Raw genomic sequence first — 15,126 nt, 5'->3', positions numbered from 1 at the left:
CTGGTTATTTATGTTTTGCCAGCAAATTGAATTATTTCCTAACGTTTGCAACAATATATATATGTAAACATATAAAAACGAGCAGATAGCTTTTGGTGTATTCTTCTATGATCTTTTGGGCGGGCACACGCTCGATTAATAAAATACTAAATCAATGTGGGGATTTTTGCAGTAATTCAGTATTTTTATCGATATCGATAGATAGTATTGTTTCCATGCCACACTGTTACAACTGTGACAGTTACAAAAAACAAAGTGGCAAGGCTGGTTTTCTAATTTATTTTGGGCAATTCTGCGTATTTAACAGTTTCATCAAACCGAATTTAAAACAATATTCAAAAGTTAAAATGTGCATCAATATGTGCATATACATATTATTTGAGCAGCCCTTTCATCCATTAAACATTACAATTTTCTCTATTGCAAGATGTCCGAACCATTTAACGATTATTTAGAAGATATTGTCGAGGAACTAGCGAGTCCCAATTTATGGTCAGAAATCTGATTTTGAAAGCGCCAAAAATGATGTGTACAATTTGCGTATGTGTAGCACTTCAGTTAATAACCTTTTTTGCAGATCCATACTCTTCGGTAATTGCTTATGGTATAGTATAGTATAGTATAGTATAGTATAGTAAAAATCAATCTATTTTACAGGCACCGCCGCTCACCACACTCGCCTTTACATTAACGATCGGTACGATGTGATGCTTGAGCTGTTTATACCGTCTTATCAAAAAATTTCATCATTTGAAAATAATGACAACTATGTGTGCTTGGACGTATCAGATGTTCCCTACGATTTGCCAATATCAGATCAGGACTTAATTAATCGGCATTTGCTTAAAAATTGGCTGGATGACATATTTCTCAAAGCATTTGACAGATATATAAATAGTTTCTGGGGCTCAAAGGGGGAGTATTACGAATTCAGCCTACCGGAAGTTGAGCGCAACAGATTACAGTTGGATGTCGTGAGAAAGGCCCTGATTCTCTTGCAGGCCTTATGCGAAGCGAAGGGCCTGACCGAAATACGCTATTATCATCTTATGAATATGGCACTGTCGACGCATGTCAACAAATACGCAATAACTACTACTTTGGACGATGTTTTTTTAATGGTAAAAAGTGGTGTCAAATGAATACCTGTCTTAATCATGAGTTGAAATATAACTTTCCTTTCTCCATTGCAGTTGCTTGCTGAACTGTGCGATGATGTCGAAAACCAACATCCACCCCATTATTTTCTCGGAGACTTGAATCTTCTTAGCAACATAAGCTGCGAAGAACTGTACGAATATGAGGGTATACTTGACCGGGCTTACAGCACTCTCAGTTCGTATGTCCATCAAGGAGCGCTGTCGTATGAACGTTGCAGAAGTCACTTTGAATAGCTAAATAACATTTGTTTCTAAAAGTCTTATGCACTGTATGTAAGCTGGTTCATTACATATTATTGAGGTTAATGCTTATAACAGAAACATTTATTCAACAAACTTTTGTTAACAATTAGAAAAGCTCACTTAGATGAGTTATTTGATCGATAGGCTTTAATAACTCCACATCCTTGGGTACTGAAATCGCATGACCTTGTTTTTTATCCTGAAGCTGGAAGAGCAATTGCACCAGAACTATTACGTAATTAGCCATGGCATTAAGAACCTGAAATAATAAAATTCTCTTTAGTTATATTTCATCTTTAAAGTGCTTTGAATCGAATTTATATTTTTGTTAAGCCAAAAACTAAACGTATCTTGAAATCTGTCAAAATTAATCTTAAACAATATTTGAATTTTAATTGCTTTTCTTACTGACATGAATAACTAAATTGTCAATGGATATGTATATTATTTATAAATATTGTCATGTATTTTTATCCAAAAGAATGAAACTAGAATTCGGATCCTAGAGCTGGTATAAACCAGGAATTGCACTTGTATGTGAACCCTTAAGCGATAATTCTCATAGTCGGATAGAAAGTGGCATCTTTTTACACAACGTACATATTAAATATTGTGAATTCTGGATTAGGGGCTTACCAGGTATATCAGGGATATATTGCACGGGAAACTTGTGCCTATGGTTGCGATCTGGTTATTGTGCATACGCCAGTAGAGAAAGCATTCGAGCTGATCCTTGTGTGTTGCCCGGTTGCCAAAATGCTCGGGGTAGTTACTGAGCAGACGCATGCAGTTGCGTTTCTGGGAAGGATTCAGAGATGTTGTAAGTATTCGTGCTGGCGATCAAGTACAATAGGATTGAGAGTTACCTCACGTTGCAGCAGGTAACCGTAGATGCTGGTGATGAGCACCTTGTACATGTGAATTCCGAGATGCAGTGATATAAATGCATATTGCGTGTCCCACGGTTCGATGCGGAGTAGTTTCTGGCAAAGCACATACACAAAGCAGGTCATGTGAGCAAAGTCGTAGAAGATGCCCGCGGCGGCAACGTATCCACAGACCCCATTCATCTCGGTTAGCAGCTGGGAGCAGCGCTTGGCAAAGTCAATAAGCTGGCCCATGCGCAGCAGGAGCTCATCCTGCTCGTCCTTGTCTGCCGCCTTGTAGAGCTGCTCGACCAGCTTTATAATGAGGCGAAAGCGTATGCGCAGATAGTCCATTAGGCCAACGTGTATGAAGCCCATCAAGCCAAGTGTGCTTGTCAGCAAGGAGTAAGTGCTTGCGATGAGTATCGTGGACACATAGCCGCAGCTGCAGTGCGTCGTATCGAGCATGATGGCGAGCGAAATCGTTACATAGCAACAGGTAACCACAACTGTGCCGTACCAGTACTTGGATCGTGTGAGATGATAGCGCCAGCGTACGTGCGGAAACTGTGCAGAGATTTGTGTGTCCAGTAGCTGCATGCTGGCCAGCATCCTTATATGACGCCTGCGATGCGTGTCCAGCGACACGCAGAGCTCCACGTACGTTACGATACAAGCGAGACACTCCCAGGCGAAGATGATCTTGACCACGGGCGTCAAGTGGCTGAACATAGCCTGCGACATTTGCTCATCGCTCAGCTTTATGTAAATGCCGGCTCCAAAGCCAAAGACCAGGCCAAAGCGCACACTCAACGCATAGAGTACGCTCAGTGCAGTTGATCTGGGTCCACCGTCGCGCTGATTGTGCAGCCGAAACGTAATTACGCCCCAATAAAATAACAGCCTGTACAGGCTGTTGTAGCAATAGACGAATCCGTCGCTTCCGTGCGTTGTCTGCCGCTTCATCCTTTGGAACTGTCTGTGCTGGGCGTCCGCTGGAAGGCTGCTTTTAAGCCACACGCACGGCAACGCCAATTAGCCGTACAGGGCAGTAAGGTGCGTTAATTGCCATGAGATAAAATCGCGTGTGTTAATTGAAAACACAATTTGCCAGTTGGGTTTATTTAGCGCCATTGCGTACACACGCTACATACATATGTGGACTATCTAACGTCTAGAATTATATCATATTAACGTATATAATTGGCGTACTTTACTCCTAGTTGTGTTGTTACTGAGCAGATGTTTGTCAAACTGTATGATTTTGTTCAATATGAAATTTTTAAAACTAAATACGGTTTCTGTTGTTGTGGTTGTTGTTGTTGTTGGGGTTATTGTTGCATGAGGTTTGGGTAAGGAAACAGCCGTCACAGGGCTCGTTTTCAGGTTCGCCGATCCTTCTTGTCGTTCACAGCACCGTTGGTAAACGCATGATGGTGCGCATCCGATTTCTTGCGGCGCAGAGTCTTCTGCAGCACATGTGCATCCGCTGGCTCGATGCGTTTGTAGTATTGCTCTTTGGTGTCGACAATTTCAAAGCCAAATTTCTTGTAAAATTCGATGGCGCCATCGTTGTTAATTTGCACATGCCTGACAGAGGGAAGAGATAACGCTATTATTCAGGCCAAGCACATAACGATGGGCATACTCACAGAAAGATGCTGTCGAAATTGCCATCCTTTTCGGCAAAGTTCAGTATGTGCTCGAACATGACGGTGCCAATGCCCAGGCGACGGTATGGCGACAAACAGCCCAGTGTCATTATATAGAGACGCCGCTGATTATCGGTCGTATCAATGCGACAGCAGACGGCGCCCACAACAATATCGTTGTAGTAGGCGAGCTTGGCCAGTTCGCCGGCTTCCAGCACGTCCACGTAGAATTTGTCATTGTAGGAAACGGGAAACACAACCGTGTTGAGCTTCTTCAGTTGTTTTATGTTATGTGGCGTAACGTCGCCCAATTCGATACTGGATCTGCAAAAATCGGCCACACGATGATACATTTGTTCCTTCTACTTTTAGGTTAGGGTTTCGGCGCCCTTAGATGGATTTATTTTCGTCTGCACTTATAGCACTTACCTAGTCATACTTTTAGTTCACAAAATTATTTATGCCTTAACAATGCGCTTTGCGCTTTAATTTTTAATAGAAATCTTTGTTAAATTAGAAAAAAAAACGCTATTATCTTGATAAACTATTTTTACGCTGTCATCGATAGCAATAAATTTAATATCGACAACAGAAAACAGCTGCTTGTGAGATTTGAAAGTGTGACCAGATCGAAAGAGATTAGACATGAACTTTTCAGTATTTTAATAGCTAAAATATACTAGAGACAGGGTGTACATTGTTGACAAAGTCCATACTGTGGCAAGTTTGTTGTGAAAATAAATGAGTTACAAATAAAAGACAACATGAATCCAAATATGAATATGATGCAAATGTCTGGGCCGCCTATGATGCAGGTCTCGCCCATGATGCAGTCGTCGCCACAGCCGATGATGCCCACCGGACCACCCGGACCCGTGCCAATGCAGCAGCAGCACCAACAGCAGCAGCAACAACAACAACAACAACAGCAGCAACAACAACAACAAGCGGAAAAACTAGACAACATCTCGAGGGTCAAGAGCCTTTTGGGACCTCTACGCGAGTCCATGTTCCTCACGATACGCTCTAGTGCCTTTACGCTGCAGCAAAACAATCTGGCCGACAATCTGAAACGCGATACAGGCGGCCATGGCCATGTTCCCCGCTTCGACAAACACTTGGAGGACTTTTACGCGTGCTGCGACCAAATGGAGCTGCACCTTAAGACGGCGATTCAGTGCATGCAGCAGCTGACATCGTCGCAGCATTATCTGCCCGGAGCTGTAACTGCGATGCGCATGGAAAACTTTATGCAGGACAATCCCGCTGGCCCCATTCCATATCCCACTTATCTGAATACAGTGCGCGTTCACGTTCAGTCGGCGAAGGATATTCACGACACGCTGATTAGCGCAGCCCAGAATATATCTCAGGCCGATTGATAATTGTAGTGCGGCTATATTTTAAGTCTGATATTTTAGAGGAATTACAGTTTTACATATATTGATATGGATAATTGATAATGCGTTTATTTTTACTGTGTGCACGGACTTTGTTAATTAAATTCGCAAAGGAATTTCAGGAGCTGGCACTTGCATTATTTCGATATACTAAGCGCCATCTATACGGCTAGTTCATGAACTAAAAACATAAGCGACTATAAACTCCCCATAGACAAACAGTGCCAGGGCTGTCAGTCATTTTAGGCAATTTTATTTTTGTAAACTCTGGTCACACTTAAGTAGCACTGCCAAACAAGCGCGATTTTGTTATGCGTCTTTTCCATTACAAACTTTAATGCAATAAATGGATATTGTGAAATAATTAAAAGTAATGACGAGCATACGCAAAAAGAAAAAGCCAAAATGTGACCCAAAGGCGTCCGAGCAAATGCGCAACTGGTTAACTAAGCATAAAAGCACAAACAGGTAAATCATAGTAAAAGTGGAAAATGTGAAGCAATGCAAATTCTGACTGCGTCCTTTTGCAGTACTCCGCCAGTCACGTTCAGTGTGTTTAGCAAAGTAGTCGAAAACCTTCCGGATATCGCATTCCAGATACAGTGCACCGAGTTTGCCGCCTCGAACAAAACATTGGATGAGTGCGCCCTCTGGTATTACCATGCCTTCTACAGTAATCCCTCGATACGCACGAAATACGAATTCAGACTAAGATCCTGCCCGTTGCGGGTTAAGGAGAAGCTGCTGCAAGTGCCCTCCGATGGTTCTACTTCTGAAGCGACCACGAATCCGACGCGTGGGCTCCACCATGAATGGGTTCTCACTGAAGATGGGGTTGAGGTCAGAGTCAATAGGTGAATGATAAAACCAGATAATAATGTGGATATGGTTGTTAATCATATTCTATTTCGTCAGATGTGGACGTTTCCTGTTTCCAGTCTCGTTAGCCACGTTTGAGCGTTATATCGATAAGAAGAAAGTGCTTGATGGCATTGTGCGAAAGGAGGCCAAGGACAAGGCGCAGCGTGCGGCCATGTTAGCCAATGAGGCTATGTGCCGGAAGCTTTTGCGCAAATACTATAACGCATTCTACATCTTTCCAAGCAGGCGTCGCCTCGAAAGATGCAATTTTGCAAAGGCGCCAGCAGCACTGCGTGAGCAGCTGCTTAAAATAGGCGTTCCTTTGGATGAGTTGGCAAAGAAAACGCTGGAGAAAAAGTCACAGTAAGACACCCATACACCAGGCACTTCGGAATTATATAATGACCGATGCTTTTCTCCGCAGGCAACAGCAGACCACTGAAGCACCACTGCCCCCAGCCGATAATCAACCAAGCAGGTGAGCTCAACGCAAACTGGCCGCAGCTGACACACTTTTATAATGTATAAAAATATTTCCAGTTCGTGTAACCCGTCGTCAATTGTGAGCTTTGGAGTTTTTGAAAAATTTATCATAAATATCTATGATATCGTGTGGCGTCTGAAGCTTGACGAGCCCGACTATGCTTACAAAGGTTTCGAGGAATGTGCTTATGAGTATTACTTGGATTTCTATCTAACACCCGGAATCCGCGATAAGTACCCGTACGTACTAGCACCCTGTACGACATCAATGAAAGACCGTCTGCTCGCATTGCCAAGCCCAGAAGATGCTCTGCTGTTGCTGCAAATGAAATCAAATGCAAGTCAGAGCCAAAGCTTAACAGCGTCCACTCCTGTCGAGCCGCAAGTGGAAATCGTTGACACAAACCAGCCCAGCATACAAGATGAAGACATTGCAATGGAATCCGATGAGTATGAGTTCAAATAAAGCATCGCTTACTGCGCTATAGTTGTTAATCAATTTTTCAGAAATCAGCCCGTCGTTCAAGCTCCAGAGAAGATGCCCACAAAAGGGGATGAGCAGCCACAGCTTAAAGCACCCGTTTCGTTCCAGATATTCAAGCGCTACATAAGAAATATCGATAGAATTGTGCAACAGATGTTGTGTTGCGATAGGTACACGGGCAAAACTGAAGATGAGTGCGCACTGGAGTACTACAACATGTTCTATACCAATCCGACAATTCGCGAGCAATTTCCGTTCCAGCTCAAACCATGTCCGGCCAGGATACGTGATAAATTGCTGACTCTGCCAGCTAAAGTCGCCATTTCGGCGGACAAAGTCACGGACAATAGACACAGCAACGAGGTCAATTTACCATTGAATTCGGACCGCAAACTGGTTACACTTTCGGGCATAACGTATGAGTTCACGGTTTCTTTTGAAACATTCGTGCGATATATTAACTACGAGGATCTTAAGGCGCAGCTGGACAAGACATACGAGGAGAAAAAGGGAAAAAGTGGCGACAAGCCAAACGATGAGCAAACAATGCAACGCTTCTACTATTTGTTTTATACAGACGAAAGAGTCCGAAAAGCATTTAAATTCAATTTCAATGCAGCTCCCGCTACGCTAAGAGAAACATTATTGAAGATGGCAACACCAATTGCCAGCAAGGAGCAACAGTCGCCGAGCAAAGTGCCGAACGAAGAAGCCACGTAAATTGCAAATCTCATTGTTGCTTCTTGGGCAGATTCTAAGATTCACATTCTATTGCAGGCCAATTACCGTGGAGGAGAGGAAAGAAGGGGAGCAGGACGTGCCTACCATGCAGCCAACGACCAGGTGAATTATTCGTTATCATGTGAATTAGAATAATTTCTAATTAACGTAACTTCCGTTAAATTGCAGTAAATGTGAAACCACAGAAATCTTCAGTTTCGATGTGGTTGAGGATCTGGGAAAGTATGAAACAATACCTGTTCTGTTTATTGCACAGTGTTTTAAATAAGATTCTTGCTTGCAGAGCCGGCCGGTTTAAGTTTCCCGTCGCCTTTGAAACATTTATGCGTTCCATTAACTACAAGGAGCTCATCAGGCCATTGCTCATACGCGTCATACAGGACGAGGCGCAGATGGCTGCTATAGTAGAAAATCCGATGCATCCTCAGTACCAGAAGATATTGAGAAGATATTATCACTCGTTCTATGTGCGCCCGAACATTCGCAGCGTTTATGATTATCGATTTGGGAATGTAAGTGCGGAGCTCTTGCAGAAATTGTTGGCTTACGCTGTGCCTTTGGATGAGAATGCCAATAAAGAGATGGCCGAAGCCGCAAACGAACTTGCGTCAGATGACAAAATGAAAGCCCAGCAGGAGCAGGATAATGAACTAGTCAAAACGTTTCCCGTAACATTTAAATTATTCAAACGTTGCATCAAAAATCTCGACGAGATTGTCGAACAAATGTTGTGTTGCGAGCAGTATAAGGACAAATCTAAGGATGAGTGCGCCTTTGAATATTTTAAAGCTTTTTATACGGACGCGCAGATACGTAAAAAGTTTGAATACACAATAAAACCGTGTCCGGCAAAGCTGCGTGACAAACTCCTTACGTTGCCAGCTGGTAGTTCTCCGGCTCAGCTTGACTTAGTAGAACCGGAGCCAGATGAACCCGAGCTAGCTGAACCCGAGTCATGTGAAATCGCGCCGGAACCCAGTGCACAGGAGTCTGAGCCAGGGCAGGAAGAGTCTCCGGTTGAAGTGGTTGAACCAATGCCGGATATACTCGACGTAAACTGCAACTCGGATCAAAGCAACAATAACAACATTTTAGTGCAAAGCGAAAGGGTTTTGATAACCTTACAAGACAACACCTATGAATTTCCTGTTTCAGTGCAAACATTTAAGCGCTACATTAACTATGACACGGTCAGGATTGAGCTAGCCAATGCCTACACGAAATGTAAACAGAAAGTGGACAAAATACTAAGTGACGATCGTTATGATCTGATATTACTGCGCCGTTTTTATCACTCATTCTACGTCGATGCGCGTTCTCGTAAATTGTGTAACTACAATTTCGATGCCGCGCCAGCCGAGATGCAAAATATACTGCTGCAGTTTGCTGTGCCCTGTCCCAAAGCCCTTTCAATACCCTCACCGTTGCCGTCGCTTTCGACGCCAGCGAGTGCTGCCATTGCTGAAGAAAAGAACTCAGGAGAAGAAATCACCGTAAACACCGACGCAGAGCGACTTGACGAACAAGTAATGGAACAGGAGGCACTGCCACAGCGGCAACACAAGGCTGCAATTAGATATCCCATCTCATATAATATTTTCTCGAACATATTAAAATTGGATGAGGTTGTCCAGCAAATGCAACAGGAAGCTCAATATGCTAACGCTTCCGCCAATGAGTGTAAGCTCGCATACTACGAGGCTTTCTATCGCAATCCGGAGATACGTCAAAAATATAAGTGCACTCTGAAGGCCTGTCCGGCACTTCTAAGAGAAAAACTGCTTCAACTACCAGAAGAGGAACCAATTCCCGAACAAAGGTCAACATGCGAGAATAGTGCGCAGGGTATTCAAAGTGTGGCTGCTCTGTATGCGGCAAGAAAAGCAGAGCTTGAACGGTAAGTTTTTTTTAAATATATTTGTTATGCTATTGACCAACATTTTTTCAATTAGAATGGATAAGTCAAATGTGGTTCAGTACACGCCACACAATCTGGCGACCTATATAGCGATTCGAACGCAATGCCCGAAAAAGCGCGCACTGTTGGAGCAACATTTTATTGGCAGGAAAAGATTGAAGCAAAGGAACAAGGAACAACAAGAAACCGCAGCGCCAACCACTGACGGCACAGGAGCAGCAACCGTTGAGCAACCCGCTCACAGGGTTAGGGCATCAGCAACTATGGAGCAAAGCACTGAGGCGGCAGCAAAAACTCAATGTTCGACTGAAGTTGCAATGAAAGATGTGGAATCAGTCTCAATGAGGAATTCGAGCACAGCAATAACAACAACAACAACAACTTTAATTGCAAAACCAACAGAAAGATTAACAACACAAATAGTAGACAAGCCTGCAGCCCCCGAAAAGGTTGCCTTGACAAGCACTGTGGCAACAACGCCAGCGGAAACCTTGGAAGGTCCAGTTACCAACACACCAGCAGCAACAACAGTAAGCACGTTGACATCAACAACTGCCTCGATGTGTGCACCCACAACTGTGAGAATCGTCAGCAATACAGCTTCTAGTCAACCAAAAGGTGCGGAAACACCGTCTGAGAATAGTTCCAGTTCATCCAATATGGCGAAATCGGGAGCTGTACTCAAAAAAGCAACAGCATCAATTGCAATTCCAGCGGAAAGAGCTGTGGCAACTGGTCTAGGCAATATGCAAATTACCTTGCCAGCCACAACAGAGATCCCTGCCTCTGCGGTAAAGGCAGCCGAAGAGTTTTTTGCAGAGAGCAGCAAGGTAATAAAAAGACGATAGCCGTATTTAATGATAAGCTTGGTATTACTTAAAAGTTGGAAATAGGTTGCTAGTACAGCCTCATAAATCTTAAACTCTTTAAGGAAAATTGTAACTAAGCTTGCTTTTAGATTTTGTTCATCTGCTAAGCAGTGCTATATCCCCATGTCCAGTGCATCCATCTAAACCTGTAGAGCAAGTGGCTGGATAAGGATCCAACTTATATAGAATTTTGAATCTTTGAATTTGAAATTATGTTCTAACCATTTTGTCATTTATTTACAATAGGAGAACAACATTAAGTACTTGCTATGCACTAGCCATGGCGTAAAGAAAACGATTTGGCGCATACTCTCGCAGCTAAGCTACCCGGAGTTCAAGACATATACGAGCATATATAAGGGTGCGTCGTTATATAAGGATGAAAGTATATTGAGTCGATGCTATTACCATGTGCTGGGCAAGGGCAACTGGCCGGGTAATTTGCATCTGAAGCTGCAAATGTTGCCCCAACTGTTGCACAGTAAAGGCGTTCAACTGAACGCCTTTGATTTGGGTCAACTGTCGCCCAAGATGCTGCACTACATGGAACTACTCCGGTTCAGCAACTTGGACGAAATCGTTGAACGGAACTTTCACGCACGCACCGGCCACGATATCGAAGATATGCAGGAACTGTGCACTGAGATTAGAAAGTTCTACAAGCTGTGCTGGACACACGATCAGTGGTTGTATCAAGTGCCACAGGTGAGAGAGGAGTTAGCGCAGTCAATCGCTAGGTTGGACAAAGTACCCATAGCCGAGCCAATGGAGGATTCTGCATGTCAATGTAAGCACCTTGAAATGACGTGTTTCAGAATCGTAACCAAACTTCCAGTTTTAGTACCACTTTGCATGATTGAGGAAATGGCTGCCACTACTGTCCCAGAGAACACAGACGAACAGGCAGAAGAGAACAGGAATAACTTAACAGCGAAACAGAAAGAAGGCAACAGGAATAGCTTATCAACTGATACGCCTGCGACTACTGCTGCGGATACATCTATGCCAGACTTAAATGAAAACGAAAGTAGGTTCGATAGGTTTTAAAATATGCATTTCTTTATAAAACATCATTTAAATATCATTCAAATAGCGCTGCCGCAATCAGTTTGTCCGTCCACACAACTTGAGTTGTCTCTGCGCCCGCCCTGTTTTGTGGACATGGAGAATGTTTTTCCTGCCTCGCAAGTGGCGGAGAGCCAAACTGATCCACTCAATCAAAGCATATGTCCTGCAGCTGAACCAACTCACATCAAGGAGGAGCCTATCAAATTTCTCAACATGATGCGCTTCTCGCTCAACAGCGATAGCAACCCCAGTTCGGAATTCAAATGCGAAATTATAGCAACTGAGGAACAAATCATAAATCTGGACGATGATATCGTGGAAGAACGGGAGGCAGCAGATCTGGCTTGCTTTGAGATAAACAATTCAAACGATTGCAATGTGCCATCATTATCGCCCGATTCAAACTTACCTTCAACGTCAGGGGACTCTTTTCAAAAGTTGCTAGCAGAAGTACAACGATTAGATGATGTTTCGCAGGTGCCCTCTGTCAGTATGTGGGTCCCGAACACACCGGAACCGGTGATTCCAGCACCTGTTGCGGAAACAGAAAATCCAATTACAACAAATGAAATCGAGGCAAAACAACCAGAGCCCGGTCCAGTTCTACCAACAGCGGTGCCTCTCAGGCCAGCTCTAGACAAGAAACAGACAGCGGTGTCTAGGAAGAGGCCACGTCTGATGGCTGACAATGTGCCACAGCTGCGACACGAGTTTCGGCCTTTGCCAATAGCAGCTATGGTCCGCATCGAGTCGCCAGACCTCTTGAATGAGGAAAGATCACCGCAGCGAGAAGTGCCCACGAGTGGCACGAGTCAGGCGCAGCAGTTGGAGAACCAACCGACCAACGAGTTGGAAAACGCAAGGACTGTTTCGCAGGAGCTCGCCACCGACAACACACTCATGGCATCCTCTCAGATGCAACACCTGCTGGATGCACCATTCGTTAGTAAGCGCAAGGTAAATGTAGACGAGGTTAGTGATAGCAATAAGAATGATAGGGCTATGAGGGCGCCAGCAGAGAATAACAAGTGCATCGTGTTCCGGACCCTGGAGCGTTACATTTACTTTAGCTCTCTGACAAAAGCTCAAATAAGCAAGTACCATATCAATAGCCTGGCCGTGGGCAGCCCGTATCAGCAGGCACTGATTTGCGTTAACGGACAGCTCTGTAACGTCTACGGGCCGTTGCTGGAGACCTTGTTCTCGCATTGCACGCCCAGTTTGTTGGCCGATTTCAAGTACTTGTTACGAGATATCGGCGAATTCATATACAACTCTCGAAGACAATTGCAAACGGATCCCACTGAGGATTTACGTACTCGAGTCCTCTGTACATTTATGCGAGTAGCGACACCTTTTGCACAGTTCCGCATTGAGTTCGAGAACGAGACGCGCGAATGGGCCGTTTGTAGAGTAGTTAATAAGCAGGAAATCGAGTCTACTAAAAGAAAGCCCAAGTGTGATGTTCGCTCTGTCATACGGCCCGTTATACTGGAGCGTATGAAGCAAGTCAAAAGTTTGTTAAAGTATAAACACTAGCAGTTCTTTTTTTAAAATAAATTATATTCTTTATACCCTTGGCTTAAATGTTTTCTTTCTTTTCAGAAGCGACGATAGTATTTGTGAAGTTAATATAAGCTGCAATTGTGAATCAATACAATAGATTCCTTTCGGTCAGGATTCCATTTGAAACTATTTGTTCGTCTCAACCCAACATCTCTATTTTAGCAACAGTCGGGGCAGTATATATCTCTTCAGATCTGTCGTAATTCACAAATTCATATCAGATTGAACTCGAAATAAAAGAGATAATTAAACAATACAAATGTATGCCTAAAATGATTTTCATTGATACTTAAACTGTTTTATTACTGATGAGTTTGATGCCGATCGCATTGTAAACAAATGTCTTTCATACAAAATACAGTTAATCATGACAAACAATTTGTTTATAGAGATTAAAAAGATTTATTAAAGAGCGAAACAAAAGAATTTCAAGCTAACTTGCCACATTTGTACTTGGGCGCCAAACTTGAACTTGAAAAACTGTTTAAAATACCGTTTGAATTTTGGCAATGAGATTGGCAATCCTGCAAGCACAGAGCTGCCATAAAAACTTTGTAGAGTTGCCTTTTGCGAATTCACATCTCTTTGTTAGTTGAGGTTATGTTGATAGCGCGCAATTTGAATATCCCAGCAACAGCTGTTGGTGAGGCCGGAAATAAAATGGATAAATTAATTGAGTTAAACTTGACTTGAAATATATGAGTAATTTATAATTTGTTCCATTCCATTCCATGTTTTGTGATGTCCTCATCAGGTAAACAAATGTCAACCTCATAAAACTTTCTATACTCATTTTGATAAATGAGTTTTCCTAAACCCTATCTACGCTTGTATCTGGACATAACCCTTTCATCAGTATGCCCACAAATGTGGCACACACTGACACACGGGATGGCAACAAAAACAATAAACTAACAACCGAAAGGAGAACAATTTAATTAGCGATGACATGTTGCCATTTAATTTTCTTGTAAAAAGTGTAATTAAAAATGTTGCGCTTCGCAGCTGGAGTGGCAGCTAGAAACAGAAGCAGTGGCAGACACAGGGACAGGAGCAGGGGCAGGGGCAGTGGCAGTGGCAAAGGCCAAGCAGACACTTTCTATATAGTTGCCGCATCCGTAGACAAACAAACACACAGGCGATCATATATCGGTTGGTCGGTGATAAATCATATTGCGGCTGCCTCTGGTGCATATTAGGCTCTAAACGACGAGATAATCTATGGTCTACAAAATGTTGCAAGTGGCAATAAATTTGGAAAATACAAAACACGCTGACAATTTTCCATATATACAAAGGTGTGCGGGGTGTGTGTGTGTGTGTGTGTTTGTGAGTCCTGTGCGCACACACGAAGGACTGAGAGCGGAGGACATAGTCGCCGTCACGTCAACACTTTCAACTCTTTGTTTTGTTGTTGTAACTAGCTATATGCTGTTGTTGTTTGTTTTGTTTTCATTCGTATCCTTTCGGCAATAAAAATTCCGCTTGCTATTTATCTTGATTGTCCCTTCGCTCAAGTCCAAGTCCTTCTGCTTGCCGCGCAGGATCGCGCGGACGTGGCATACATTGTATGCCAGCGCCAGTGCCATTGGCGTGGCCCGTGGTCTGTCGCGTCGCTAGAAATTTTTTGCTTAATGAAATGTACATAAAACTAAACGAAATTAAGTTTCTGACGTGCTCGTTTCGAGTCCAAGAGGCCCAGCTCCCCACAACCCTACCGAGGAGCGTTCGCCTTCGCGTTTGCGTTCGCTGCGTGTTTATTACCACGACGGGCATAAAATGCAAAACGCGTCCAATTCTTAGTCCTATCAAATG

At 43.4% G+C, this 15,126-nt stretch overlaps 4 protein-coding genes and 1 long non-coding RNA gene across 11 annotated transcripts; 3 read left to right on the top strand and 2 right to left on the bottom strand.

Annotated features, from left to right (window-relative positions):
- The first annotated feature begins 266 nt into the window (after positions 1 to 266).
- Positions 267 to 3,859, top strand: LOC116651020 (uncharacterized). 4 transcript variants are annotated; one of them, XR_011417036.1, is made up of 5 exons: positions 267 to 591; positions 658 to 1,121; positions 1,194 to 1,429; positions 1,514 to 2,223; positions 2,282 to 3,859. It is a non-coding gene; the product is annotated as an uncharacterized lncRNA (long non-coding RNA). The 4 variants fall into 4 exon arrangements; XR_011417037.1 differs by having other exon boundaries at positions 1,194 to 2,223; positions 2,285 to 3,859; XR_011417035.1 differs by having other exon boundaries at positions 267 to 604; positions 1,194 to 2,223.
- Gr47b (Gustatory receptor 47b) lies at positions 1,510 to 3,235 on the bottom strand. The gene is made up of 3 exons (XM_002050113.4): positions 2,270 to 3,235; positions 2,040 to 2,201; positions 1,510 to 1,662 (listed from the first exon to the last, which is right to left on the bottom strand). The coding sequence occupies exons 1-3, from the start codon at positions 3,233 to 3,235 to the stop codon at positions 1,510 to 1,512; spliced, it is 1,281 nt and encodes a 426-aa protein (XP_002050149.1).
- Positions 3,360 to 4,592, bottom strand: san (Probable N-acetyltransferase san). Its single transcript, XM_002050114.2, has 3 exons — positions 4,351 to 4,592; positions 3,922 to 4,245; positions 3,360 to 3,859 (listed from the first exon to the last, which is right to left on the bottom strand). The coding sequence occupies exons 1-3, from the start codon at positions 4,356 to 4,358 to the stop codon at positions 3,652 to 3,654; spliced, it is 540 nt and encodes a 179-aa protein (XP_002050150.1). The 5' UTR covers positions 4,359 to 4,592; the 3' UTR covers positions 3,360 to 3,651.
- An 8-nt stretch (positions 4,593 to 4,600) lies between these two features.
- ix (mediator complex subunit intersex) lies at positions 4,601 to 5,377 on the top strand. The gene has a single exon (XM_002050115.4). The coding sequence runs from the start codon at positions 4,686 to 4,688 to the stop codon at positions 5,301 to 5,303; it is 618 nt and encodes a 205-aa protein (XP_002050151.1). The 5' UTR covers positions 4,601 to 4,685; the 3' UTR covers positions 5,304 to 5,377.
- Positions 5,378 to 5,593: 216 nt separating this feature from the next.
- Positions 5,594 to 13,587, top strand: tea (telomere ends associated). Of its 4 annotated transcripts, none has more exons than XM_015174444.3 (14): positions 5,594 to 5,789; positions 5,852 to 6,175; positions 6,237 to 6,545; positions 6,607 to 6,660; positions 6,723 to 7,115; positions 7,173 to 7,865; positions 7,927 to 7,992; positions 8,059 to 8,112; positions 8,174 to 9,787; positions 9,843 to 10,638; positions 10,924 to 11,464; positions 11,513 to 11,704; positions 11,771 to 12,702; positions 13,351 to 13,587. In XM_015174444.3, the coding sequence occupies exons 1-14, from the start codon at positions 5,695 to 5,697 to the stop codon at positions 13,360 to 13,362; spliced, it is 6,075 nt and encodes a 2,024-aa protein (XP_015029930.1). In that variant the 5' UTR covers positions 5,594 to 5,694; the 3' UTR covers positions 13,363 to 13,587. The 4 variants fall into 4 exon arrangements, with proteins under 4 accessions (XP_015029930.1, XP_002050152.2, XP_032292482.1 ...); XM_002050116.4 differs by having other exon boundaries at positions 11,771 to 12,717; XM_032436591.2 differs by lacking the exon at positions 13,351 to 13,587 and having other exon boundaries at positions 11,519 to 11,704; positions 11,771 to 13,326.
- Positions 13,588 to 15,126: the final 1,539 nt, after the last annotated feature.

The sequence above is a fragment of the Drosophila virilis genome, chromosome 5 (genome assembly GCF_030788295.1).
Source record: "Drosophila virilis strain 15010-1051.87 chromosome 5, Dvir_AGI_RSII-ME, whole genome shotgun sequence".
NCBI classification, from domain to species: domain Eukaryota; kingdom Metazoa; phylum Arthropoda; class Insecta; order Diptera; family Drosophilidae; genus Drosophila; species Drosophila virilis.
Note: the sequence above shows the minus strand (reverse complement) of the source record. Positions and strands in the feature narration are given on the sequence as shown.

What these genes read in the sequence shown, in the direction of transcription:
- ix (XM_002050115.4), top strand. Translation starts at nt 4,686, where the DNA reads ATGAATCCAAATATGAATATGATGCAAATGTCTGGGCCGCCTATGATG.
- san (XM_002050114.2), bottom strand. An exon ending in AATTTCGACAGCATCTTTCT is followed by an intron (nt 3,860 to 3,921) that starts GTGAGTATGCCC and finishes TCCCTCTGTCAG; the next exon opens with GCATGTGCAAATTAACAACG.
- Gr47b (XM_002050113.4), bottom strand. Translation starts at nt 3,235, where the DNA reads ATGAAGCGGCAGACAACGCACGGAAGCGACGGATTCGTCTATTGCTAC. An exon ending in GTTACCTGCTGCAACGTGAG is followed by an intron (nt 2,202 to 2,269) that starts GTAACTCTCAAT and finishes AATCCTTCCCAG; the next exon opens with AAACGCAACTGCATGCGTCT. An exon ending in ATATATCCCTGATATACCTG is followed by an intron (nt 1,663 to 2,039) that starts GTAAGCCCCTAA and finishes TTATTATTTCAG; the next exon opens with GTTCTTAATGCCATGGCTAA.
- tea (XM_032436590.2), top strand. Translation starts at nt 5,695, where the DNA reads ATGACGAGCATACGCAAAAAGAAAAAGCCAAAATGTGACCCAAAGGCG. An exon ending in ATTGCAATGGAATCCGATGA is followed by an intron (nt 7,116 to 7,172) that starts GTATGAGTTCAA and finishes TCAATTTTTCAG; the next exon opens with AAATCAGCCCGTCGTTCAAG. An exon ending in ACCATGCAGCCAACGACCAG is followed by an intron (nt 7,993 to 8,058) that starts GTGAATTATTCG and finishes GTTAAATTGCAG; the next exon opens with TAAATGTGAAACCACAGAAA.